Consider the following 12327-nt stretch of genomic DNA (forward strand, 5'->3'; position numbering starts at 1 on the left):
TCATTTTTCATGGAGCAGGAAAAACAGTCAGACAAATCAAAGGTAGGTATCTTTGGAAAATTTAATTTGGACCATATTTTCTTTCTCTTGCTCAAAACACCAAGTAGTTCCGTACATTTTGGGTTCCACAGCTTACAAAGGGGCAGTGGGCTTCCTGCAGTTACATATACTGTACCCAACTTTCTATAGAAAGATCAGACATTTCCCAACCTTGCTTTGAGTATTTCCTAAAAAATGCTTTAAAGGTTTCTTAACAATAAATGGCAAGTGAAACGGTAAGGCTTTATTTTCTCCTTTTTCCCCTTTTTTGGTACTGCGTGTTGGAGGAATAAGGAAGGAAGACTTGTCCTAACAGTGTGGTGCCCCGGGGGATCCTGACACACCGGACACGCTGCGGCCCTGACGGGAGCCCTGCGGTGCGTAAGGACCTTGGGACCTGGTACCTGGTAGGGCAGGTAGGGCAGGTAGGAGGGGCGGGGGCGCAGCACAGAACGGCGTGTGGGGTGGCCGGCTGCTGTCGGCGCTCCCGGCCTCCGGGAGGAACAGAGGGGGAAGAGGTCTCCCCCGGGGCCGCAGTACCACAGGTTCCCTTCCGCGGGCCTTACGAGATGCATTTAAACACTAAAGGTAATTTCTGAAAATAAAACGAGGAAAAAAATCCCTTCACTAATTTTTGTATCCAATTACTAAAATGAAAATAAAAGCATTTGATAAAACACATTTTCTACGTCAGATGAAAGCAACTCCCTTGCAAGATAACCTTAGTAATATATATTTGCACTATTTATATATTTTTGCCCGGTGCACACCCTTCTTTAATTGCATCATCTGAACAGCTTTGCCATTTTTCAAACTTGCAGTTTCATTAGCTTAAAAAAGGGATACAGCAGCCAAATTAATACTTCTGGTTGCAGAAAAACAGAGCAGACATTAACCTTCATCTTCTCAAGCGTTAAGAGCACATGATTAAAAGGTAATCAAACGGTGTCTTCTCTTAACAGAAAACTAAGCAGCTAGTGTCATCAAATCTATATCTAGTAAACACGGGGCCCCTCTTAAATATAAAATTAAATTCTTTTGAGGAATAGGTTTGTGATTTTAGTTGTGCGGGATTTACATTTATTCACTCATTTTGGTAGTAAAAATGTATGGTCTTCACTTCTTTATAGGCATACACGAGGGAGTTCTTCATCCTCTCAGCAGGCTGGCACACACCAATGGCAGGCTGGGGTCCGTGGCTTGTTTCAGAAAGGGGAGGCAGCCACACGCCACTTGCTCTCAGAAACCCTGCAAAAACTCCTGCAGCTGGGTGACGATCTCCGTGTCCACGGTCTCCATGAGGGACTGGAAGCCTTGCTCTCCCAGGAGCTCCTGCTGCGCCTTCAGCTTCTCGTAGATAAACTGCTGCAGCGACACTGTGTGCACCGGGTCCTTCAGAGCCAGCTATGGGACAGAGAGGGGCCACACTGCGTCAACGAGGCAAACACAACTCCCCCTTACACGGGACTACAAATCTCTGTAATCTCTTCCGCAGCCGCACGACTGCTTCTGCCTCCCTTCTCACAAGAGATCCTCAAATAGTAACACTGTGCAAAAGTCTGCCGAAGGAAATTTCACTGTTTGTCTATCCTCGGTTCCCTAGGGCCTCTGAGACTAAGTTGCCCGATTAGCCCAACTCTTCAACAGCTCAGGCTTCATCCATGTAAAGAATTGAAACCTGGTACAAAGTATTCTAGACAGAACATGCCGAAGAGCATTTCAACACAACTGTCCAGGGCTCCTCTGAGGAAGATAAGGTGCTACTGAGGCAGCTCAGGGAGGCCCTCGGGGCTGACAGAGGAAAGCGCCCTATCCTGGACTGCTCTGCTACTTACTACGTGCTTCTGGTAACAGAGAGAGAGAGACAGAGACAGAAATAATAAAGAAAAACATTTATAAAACCAAAACAAGCACATACCCCTCCTCTCCCACTGGGATATTTGGAAAACAAAAGAAATACAATTAAAAATAACCCATCATTCTACTTCCTAACAATAACAATCACAACAGAAAACACTGTGGCCTCCTTTGCTTTTCTGTGCAAGTGATCCACAAATACACAATATCACAATATATACAATTAGTGCTGCTCTTTGCATTTGTATATCACATGAAAATTCTACTCTAACACATTTTAAGAATTCTAAATCTATATGTGTTATCATCTTTTTGGTTATAGGTGTGTTGAAATGATCATGGTATAGTTAAAATACAATTTTAACTAATTTTCCTGAATAACCTATCACAAGCACTGTTCCTCTACATATCAGATTACTTCCTTATGCCTTTTTCTATTTTAGAAGAATTACTAAAGGACACAGACGATTTTATGATGCCTGATACACATTATCAAGTTGTTTTTCCGACAGTTATTACAAATGTAAAAGGTATGAGAGTTTACAGTTTGTGACATTGACTTTACCACTGGTATTAATTACCATTATTTAAATGCTTTATAATTTACGAAGTGAAAAATAATACACTCTACTTTAAGCTGTACATTTCTCTCATTATCAATAAAGGTGAACATCTGCAAGGCGTGAGTAAAATACAAGAATGTGTGTGCCCACTATGGCTGCACAGAAACTCTTGTCCTTCCTTACGGATATTCAATTTTAGGTAGATAAAACAGTTGAATCACATGCGCTGTTTGAGCAATTTAAAGAAATTTTAAAATAATGACCACAAATGGAAAATCTAACTGAGAGGCAGAGACATACATGGCATGAATTTGAAATGAGACCCCTTAGGTGACCATTCCAGAGCTACATGATAAATCCAAGGCAAGGATACATTCAGTATTCATTGCAGGTGAACAGGAGAAAAGAACTCTCAACACAAACCCCTGCCTTCACAAGCCTGAAGATATCACTGTACAAAAAGCACAGAAATTGAAGACGAACATTTAAAAGTAAATGTTCTCTTAAGCAAAATGCAGTAATGTTCGATATTATTTTCATTACTATGAAATAGATTTTTTGCTCAAGAGGATGTGCACTTTGTTGAAATATCATGAACTATCTGTAACTAAAACCATCTGCTACAATATGAGGGAAACAGAGCTGAGCTGGAAATTGATGTTCATATAAGTTACCCCAACTACTGAAATGAGCTTAGAAGGGTTGTTTAAATGCTGTTTCAATCTGCTATAGAAAGCTGCAAACAGTTAACATATCAAATCTCCACCCTTTAACTTTCAACTGACTAATAAAAGGAAAACTACTGCCATACTAAATCCCACCAAGGCATCAGTATAGTATTTTTTAAAGTATATTGACCAGTCATGCAAAGATAAAAAAAAAACCATTAGTCTCTTTTGAAAGAAAATTTGTTGAAGGGAGAAGGAAGGGAAAACAAAACACACAAGATCTCCAAATGCACATCTTTAAAAAATCTTAAAACAACCACCACAACGACTATTTTCTTCAGTTAAAAATATCATGTTAGCAAATAAATGTGGATTTTGGCTTGTGGTAGATAGTCATAAATCACAGCTATTAATACTTTCTTTTTTTGTTTTAATTTGTTTAATGCTTATTTATTTTTGAGAGAGACAGAAGAGAGTATGAGCAGGCAAGGGGCAGAAAGAGAGGGGGACACAAAATCTGAAGCAGGCTCCAGGCTCCAAGCTGTCAGCACACAGCCAGATGAGGGGTTCGAACTCAAGAACCGTGAGATCATGACCTGAGCCGAAGTCAGACGCTTAACTGACTGAGTCACCCAGGTGCCCCAATACTTTCTTTTGAATAAGTTTTTTGAAATACATTAATAAAATGATTCTCTTGAGAAAAATCACTGCTGCATACCCACTAAAACTCCAGATATCATTTCTTTGAATGTTACAGTGCCATTGATAGAATTAAAAAACACTAAAGTCACTAATATCATTTTCACAACTGTTGCTTTTATACAGTATATACATATATACTATATAAATAATGCCCACATTACATAATAAACTCAATTATATGATTTAACGTGAAAAAATACAGAAAGCTTACATGTTCATCAGGTGGTATGCTCCTGAGAAAATAATTAGTTTTATAATGTAATAAGCAAATTATAATTAGGAAGATAACTCTGCTGTTGGAAAACCACACTGCAAAAGTAGATGTGAAGTAGACTTCTAATTCCAAAATAATAGAGTAAAATATTCTTCTAATTCTTTCAGCTAAGTACAACTAAAACTCCTGGACATTACGTGTGTGTGTGTGTGTCTGTGTGTGTAGAGACACCCAGAACTGAAGGAATGACACAGTACTGAGTCCCAGGCTTTCTTCTTGCATCATATATCCCAAATTTGGGCCTGAAGAAGCCAGCAACCTGGACATGGTAACAAACGTAGACCAAAAAAAGGCTCCAACAAAAAGCCTGCTCTCTACCCAAGGGACCACAAAGCAAGACAGAAAACTTTAGATGATAACTAGTTTATTTCACTCAGCCCGACACCAAGACTAAACTATGGCCCCACCTCTACTCACACCAGGCTGTTAAAAGGATTCGAACCACCCATCCCCCAATAGCGTGTGTGTGGCGACACTTGGGGAGCTTGAACTCTCAGTTCCTCTCATGGGGAGAGGGGCCGAGTGGAGAACTTGGCTTTCTGCACCCACCTGACAGTAACAAAGTGGCACAGCCACTTCTGCCACAGCAATGTCAAAAGAAGGTGGCTAAAACAGAATTTGCAGTAAGATTCAGTCTAATAAAACCAAAAATATCCAGGTTTCAATAAAAAAAAAAGTCATTCATAACTAAAGGAGGTATCAGAGGCAGACGGGAAGTGGGTTTAATTATAAAAGGGCAAAATGAGGAGTCTTTGCAGCGACGGATATGTTCCATATCCTGACTACTTTGGTTGTGATGTTACAGTTTTGCAAGATGTTATCACTGAGGGGTCATGGACAGCAACACATCACAAACCGGAGTGAGCTTAGTATCTGGCAACCTCAGACACCAAGAATATATTTGGAGGCATGGAATTAATTTCCCGGAGGTGAAAGACCCAAACAGTTTGGTAATCCACATTCCCAAATTCAAACAAATTAATCACAGAAGAATCTTACAAATTCAGAAATTGTTTATCTTCTTTGGAACATATCTAACAAGTGTGGTTATCTTTGCTCAGATGTACAAATATAAGAAGGTAAAAACCCTCTACAGAAAAAACAAAGCCAACAGTACTGAGGTCCAGCTGACAATACAGAAATACCGGGAGTAATGGGAAGAGATACAAAACTATTAAAAACGGACCCAGATGAGACGCAATTTTTGGTACTCTGGACCACATCTTGCAACTAAGAGCATTAGTGGAAAACCAGCGATATCTCAATAAAACCTGAAGTTTAGTTAGCAATAAATATACCACTGTTGGTTTCCTAACTTTGACAAATGCACTCGGATGTAAGATGCTGACGTTACGGAAAAGGAGTGAGGGGCACGTGAGAAGGAAAGGTTTGTACTACCTCTGCTACTTTTCTGAAAACCTAAAACTCTTCCAAAATAAAAAGGGTGTCTGTCTTTATGCCAGTACCATACTGTTTTATTTACTTTGTGATAGATTTTGAAATCAGAAAGTGTGATGCCTCCAGCTTTATTCTTTTTCAAGACTGTTTTGGCCACTCAAGGTCTTTCATGGTTCCTATGAATTTTAGAATTGTGTTTTCTATTCCTGTAAGGCATGCCATTGGAATTTTTGACAGAGTGCACAGCCTCTGAAAATTGCCTTGCGTAGTATGGAAATCTTAATATCTAGTGTTCCAAACCATGAATATGAGTATCTACTTGTGTCTTTAATGTCTTTCATCAACGTTTTGTAGTTTTCAAGGTACAAGTCTCTCACCTCCTTGAAGTGTATTATGTATGCTCAATTATTGTATTTATGTTAAATTTATGCTCAGCTATTGTATTCTTTCTGATGCAGTTCTAAGTGGGATGTGTTTTCTTAAGTTCCTTTTCAGATAGTCCATTTAGTACAGAAAATACAACTGAAGTTTGCATACTGACTTTGTATCCTGCAACCTTACTTAATTTATTAGCTCCAGCAATTTTTTTTAAATAGGTCTTTAGTGTTTTCTATACATAAGATCACATCATCCGCAAAAAGGGACAGTTTTACTTCTACCTTAACATCTGGATTCTTTTTATTTCTTTTCGTTGCCTAATTGCTCTGTCTAGGATTTCAGGTACCATGTTGGGTATACAGAGCAAGAGACAGAACAGGAAGTTCAGAAATAATTCCACACATATATAGTCAACTGATCTTCAACAAGGGCACCCAAAAGTAAACAGTGATGAAAGGACAGTCTCTTCAACAAATGGTGTTGAGAAAAGTGGATATCCAAATGAAAAAGAATGAAATCCTTCTCTTTCTCCACACAAAAAATCAACTCAAAATGAGTGAGACTTAAACATAAGACCTCGGACTCCTAGGAAAAAAAGCCACAATTTCAGGAAAAGCTTCATGCCACTGGGCATAACAACGATTTCAAAAATATGACACTAAACGCACAGGCAACAAAAGGAAAACTGACAAGAGAGACTACAATAAACAAATTTTATAATATATTTAAAAAGAGGTACTAAAAGGGGCACCTGGGTGGCTCAGTCAGTTAAGCGTTTGACTTCAGCTCAGGTCATGATCTCATGGTTCGTGGGTTTGAACCCCACATCAGGCTCTGTGCTGACAGCTCAGAGCCTGGAGCCTGCTTCGGATTCTGTCTCCCTCTCTCTCTGACCCTCCCCTGCTCACACTCTGTCTCTCTCTCTCTCAAAAATAAAAAAAAAAACATTAAAAAAATTTAAAAATACAAATAAAATTTAAAAAGAGGTACTAAGAAGCTAAAGAAGTACATCCCTCTGTGGCCATCTGGTACGAGGACAACCTGCTCTGGATGCCTCAATTAACTTACCCAAGTGTTGAATTATAGAGCATCTAAATAGCAAGGCTGGCAAGTTCATTTCTGAAATGAGGAAAAAATGATGTCCCTAGGCTGTGAGTGACATTCAAGGTTGATTTTTCTGAAGTTAATGACAACAGGAGAACTGGCATACAGACTTTCAAATTCCTCGTTTTGTTCTCTTTCCATTACATCCATATGCCTAACCGCTCTCTCACCCTCCAAGGAAGTACATAATATTTAAATATTTCCATTAAAATGGTTAAGATAAAATTAGAACCCTTATAATAGATGTGTGATATTAGAAGATAATTACCCAGAATTCCTGACTCCAAGACAATGCCAAATAAATTAAGTGCTAATATTCTGACTCACTTCAAAAGTCCATACATTGGATTTTAATAAGCAAGTAGTTTGGTATTCCTTGACTTTGAAATTATAACTTTAAGAAAGAATGGTTCTGGATGAACTGTGTATCAGATTCCTCTGTTGGTAATTATAGCTTTCTGACGTTTGCTTCAAACCATAAGGTGGTTAGTCTTTAGAGCTGGTACAAGATTTTAGCTCCTGTGGTGCCACTTACCAGAATGTCCATTTCTTATTCTTTGAGATTTTGATTCCTTAAAACGAAAAAACATTTCACTGCATTAATCAGCAATTTCACCCAGCAGGAACTTGACAGCTGAATCCTTTCTTTTTCTTAGGTCATGTGGCCTTTCATATTATTGTTCAGTTTATAAGCCTCCATAGACCCACGATAATTTTTTGGAAATTATTTACTGTAAAGTTATTTTGGTTGGAATTTTGCTGGAGAGAAAAAGTTCCCTACCCTAGAAAATTACAGAAGATTTTTGTAAGAATAGTGATATACTTTCCATGAAACCTGGTAGATTATGTATGACCACCCTAGCAACGCAACAGACCAAAATTCTTAAAGGAAAATTTGCCTATGACAATGTATTTAACCCTGTGGTCTTCAAATGTTCTTAGTTCGACTGAAATATCTTTGGTTTGAAATTCCCTTCTTTGACCTCTGTTTCATATAGGGAATTGTCAATTTCTGAAATACATCTACATCTAAATTTTTAGAATCTGTTGGATATAAACTCTCCTAACCAGTGGCTTACCAAGGAGTTTGAGTGCTGTAGATGCCAACCAGAGCCCATCTCATCAATAAGGCTCAACAATGCAAATTCAGTCACTAATTAAACCCAGTGGGCAATCCAAATTCCAAGGCAGCGAGTGAGATTTTATCATCCCTGCTGTAGCTGTCCATCGAGGAATTTAGACTACAATTTCTATTTGACGAACCTGTAAATAAAGGAGCTATTTTACATTGCTATGTCTAGAATGACTAAAACCCAGACGTCATGAGATAAAAGTAACAATGCATACATACATGTCTCAGGGACAAAATGCAATTGCAATTTAGCAATTAGCTTATTACCGAGGTTTTCTGATATAATTATTTTTTCTCTCCATCAGTCCCAGACCATTACTAACTGGGTATTTTTACTCTAGTTTCAGTCTTCTTTTGGTTATGCCTTCCAAGGTGCTTTAAATCTACAAAGTAAGCGTGAGCAAAACACACAATTTAATCAATGAGCCAAAGTAAATATGCCAAGCCCAGATAGGAGCAACAGAACATCTTATTTCTTCACATTTGTTTCCGTAGGGAATGTCCCTCATCAGAGTGATTAAACAGCAATCAAAATATTCTATCTACATTTACTAAACTCCAACCGCAAACAGGGCATGTACTAGGCACAGACTAAACCTTTTATGTACATTTTTTTTGTTAGTTTATGTTGAGAGAAAGAGAAAGTATGTGTGCAAGCGGGGGAGGGGCAAAGAGAGAGAGACGGAGAGAGAGAATCTGAAGTAGGCTCTGCACTTTCATCCCCCAATGCGGGGCTCGACCCCATGAAGCCTGAGATCATGACCTCAGCCAAAATCAACAGTTGGATCCTTAAATGACTAAGCCAGCCAGGTGCCCCTTTACATAAGATTGTTTCATTTAAAACTCAAAATAAGAAATTCTAAAGAGAAAAGGAAACCCACAGCAATATAACTAAATATGTTTACAGAGTGTTCTTCACCCTTAGCAGCATACTGGGAACCATTTGTAGAATATTAAAAAACGCTGATGTCTAAGTCCCACTTCTAGAGATTCTGATGTAACTGGTTTCAGGCACTCGAATTTTTAAAAGCTTGTAAGAATCTGATACATATTTGAGTGAGGAAGAGTGCTAAAGAAAAATTTGGAAAAAACGGTTTTAAGGACTAAGATTTCAAGTAAACCCAACAAAAATGTCTATAGATATCTTCATATTCATTAAAATAAATGTAAGTAAGACTCAGTAAAATACATGACACTTAAAAACTCTTCGACTGGTACTTCCAAGCCCTACAGACTTGATTCCCATAGACCACCACCTACTTCTACATGCTCTTCAGGGCTTTCTTTCTCCTTTGGTTTCAATGAGACATTTTTGGGTTCCTTTTGTTTTAGCGTATGCAAAACAGAGAATGTCAGGATCCTTTTTTTTTTTTTTAAACTGTCTGACTCCTTCACCATCCAAAAGTTTAATGCTCTTTTGAGCTTTACTTTTGACTCTAGAATTCCAAAGGATTCCCCAAATCCCACGGCATGTAAAATCCACACTATAAGGATTTGGACTTTGCCTGCTTTTCCTAACTGGTTTGCTATTAACAGCAACATACATTTACATGTTTATCATTTAATTGGTTACCTTGTTAAACTCTCTTCATAGCTGGTTTGTTGATTTTCCTGGACTTTTCTGGCATAAACATTCATTTAAATGACTAATGACTTGCCTTTTCTTTGCCAATACTTAATACCTACACTCACTCAAATACACCCTTGCTTGTTCTTCTCACTACATTGGCTAAAAATTCTATGTGACAGACTATCACCAAAAATTTTTATCCTGCTTCCTAGGTACCCAGATAGACCACAACTCCCAGTCAACAGAATGTGAACAAAAAAGATGTGTCATAACCCATTCTTTTTCTCTCCAGCTAGACAGAAGAATCATCAATATATCTGGGTCATCCCTGAATGACTGTGAATTACACACCCACTCATAATCTTCTTTTTGTACTTCCCCTGAGTAGAAAAAAACAAAACAAAACAAAACTATTATATATTGAGATTCCAGGGGTCTGTTCTAGAAGGTGGCACTCTCATTTAGATCATTCTCAACAGTGGTATGTTTGTGCTTAGCTTCAAACAGTCATTTAAAACATCACGTTAAAGTCATATTTTTTTTAGGGATCCCTGGGTGGCTCAGTCCATTAAGCATCCGATCTTGGTTTGGCTCAGGTCATGATCTCACGTTTGGGAGTTCGGGCCTGCTTGGGATTCTCTCTCTCCCTCTCTCTGCCCTTCCACTTGCTCTCTTTTGCTCTTTCTCAAAATAAATAAACATTAAAAAATTGTTTTTAAAGAGTCCTATTACTCTATTCCTAATTCAGAGTTTTGACAGGAATAAATGGTGAATTTAATGCTGGGTTAAATTTGCTAATGGTAACTTACTTCTCTGCATCTATCTTCATAAATACAAAAACTTACTCTTTTTTTCTGTTTATTATTTCCTGACAGTTCCCACAGTTTTCTAAGTTCTATCTTTTCCTTAAAATGTGATAGCCCAAAAATAAGAAAAAAAGGACTGAAGGAAAAATGGGGAGAAAGAAAAAGGAAAAAGGGGAGAGGAGAGAGAGAGAGAGAAGACAAGCTGCTGATGAAAGGATGTCATTAGCAACATTAAATGCATTAAACTACACATTTTTTTCATTAATAGTACATTCCAGTAAAACCATTTAGAAAACGAGCAAATAAGAAACACTGTTAATGGAAAATTTTTTGCTTGTTTTTAGAAAAATGGGGAATCCATTTAAAACTTTTCTTCCATGATTTTTTAACTGTTAATTTTTTTGGCAATTATATTTTATGAAAAACTTGTCAATTCTGACAAGATCTTCCATTGACTAGCCAGAAAGTGCATGTATAATCCCTGAAGTTAAACGTGACTTTTTACCTAATATTTTATATTTATGTTCACCCCTCCCACATACCTCCTCTTTATTCATATTTCATGAACATTTTAAAAAGGCATATTCTATTTATAGGATAGAATTTTTATTTACAGGAACTAAATTAAGCTTACTGGTAGTATTGTTCAGTTCTGTCATTATATACCCAGTAGGAGACCATCTTAGGTTCAACTAAACCTAGAGATCACAAGACCACCACTGGCTATCCTTACCACCAGTTTACTCAGAAGGCCAGAGGGATGATAAGATACCACAAAATGGTAATGTGTAGGAGAATAAGTTTTGCACCAATAAAAAAGTTATAACCATAAGTGTGTTTTTAGAATCCTATAAAAATATGCTGCCTTTTGAAATGAACCTTTACCTGTTTTATAAAAGCATTTCTCCTGTAAACCAATCATAGCAATAAATTAAGGACTATCTTCATGGACTTATCTCTAACATTAAAAAAGATCAATTCTAATATATAACTAAATTAATAATAAATTCTGTAGAAACAATAGAAATAAATAATAAATAAATAGAAACATGTCCTCCTTCCGTTCATGTTATCATCCAAGTAAAAATGATTGTATAACAAAGTGTAACAGAATGTTTAGGGGTGTGTGATCAGTATTCCTAAATTAGGAAACAGCAGCCTCCTAGACATATCTAAATGTGTTAGTGCTCAGCACTGCCTTTGATTCTACTTCCTTTCCAGAAATGTCATCAATACTCATGTTTGCCCGTTCTGTGAGACAACAGACTATAAAACCAAACATATTCCATAATACATTGAGCCAATTATATGTAGTTTCCAGGTGATACAGAAAATGGAAAGAGGACAAAGAGAAATAGGAAAAACCAGATGAGATTTCTAGTTAACAATTTAAATGTCACCTTGGATTAAGTTTTCTGAGTATCACTTATTTTTGCCTACACTGTCATTAAAGGTATTGAGAGATGCGAACATCACAAGTGTAAGCCAACCTAACACAGGACACACCTGCTTCCTTATGTCTCCTTATTGTTCCAACTGCCTATTTGGTTCCAAGAAGTGAGATCACTGAACACGTCTTGGGAGAATCTCAAGTCTTTTGATAAAATGCTTCACAAGATCAAACTATCAAATGAAAGGTTAAAAAGTTAAGTGCTATAAATAAGAAATGCTAAGAGGGAAACTGTAAAGGCAATAAAGTTTAATAACGAGTCAGTGCTCTCAATCTATTTCAAAAACTGGGATGATCACTTCATCAAATTGTAAACCATCAATAATTTATAAAAATGACAGAATATGATGGGAATGAATGAGGGAACAAAACTTTCCATCATGACC

At 37.5% G+C, this 12327-nt stretch overlaps 1 protein-coding gene across 3 annotated transcripts in view; it reads right to left on the reverse strand.

Moving 5' to 3' along the window:
* Positions 1 to 484: 484 nt before the first annotated feature.
* Positions 485 to 12327, reverse strand: part of IPO11 (importin 11) — a 193646-nt gene continuing 181803 nt past the window's right edge. For all 3 annotated transcript variants that reach the window (XM_040452231.1, XM_040452225.1, XM_040452244.1), the window contains one exon: positions 485 to 1443. In XM_040452231.1, the coding sequence (XP_040308165.1) occupies positions 1279 to 1443 (165 nt within the window). In that variant the 3' untranslated portion in view covers positions 485 to 1278. The remainder of the gene's footprint in view (positions 1444 to 12327) is intronic.

This window comes from Herpailurus yagouaroundi, unplaced genomic scaffold (genome assembly GCF_014898765.1).
Source record: "Herpailurus yagouaroundi ecotype Mexico unplaced genomic scaffold, PumYag 29, whole genome shotgun sequence".
Classification (NCBI taxonomy): domain Eukaryota; kingdom Metazoa; phylum Chordata; class Mammalia; order Carnivora; family Felidae; genus Herpailurus; species Herpailurus yagouaroundi.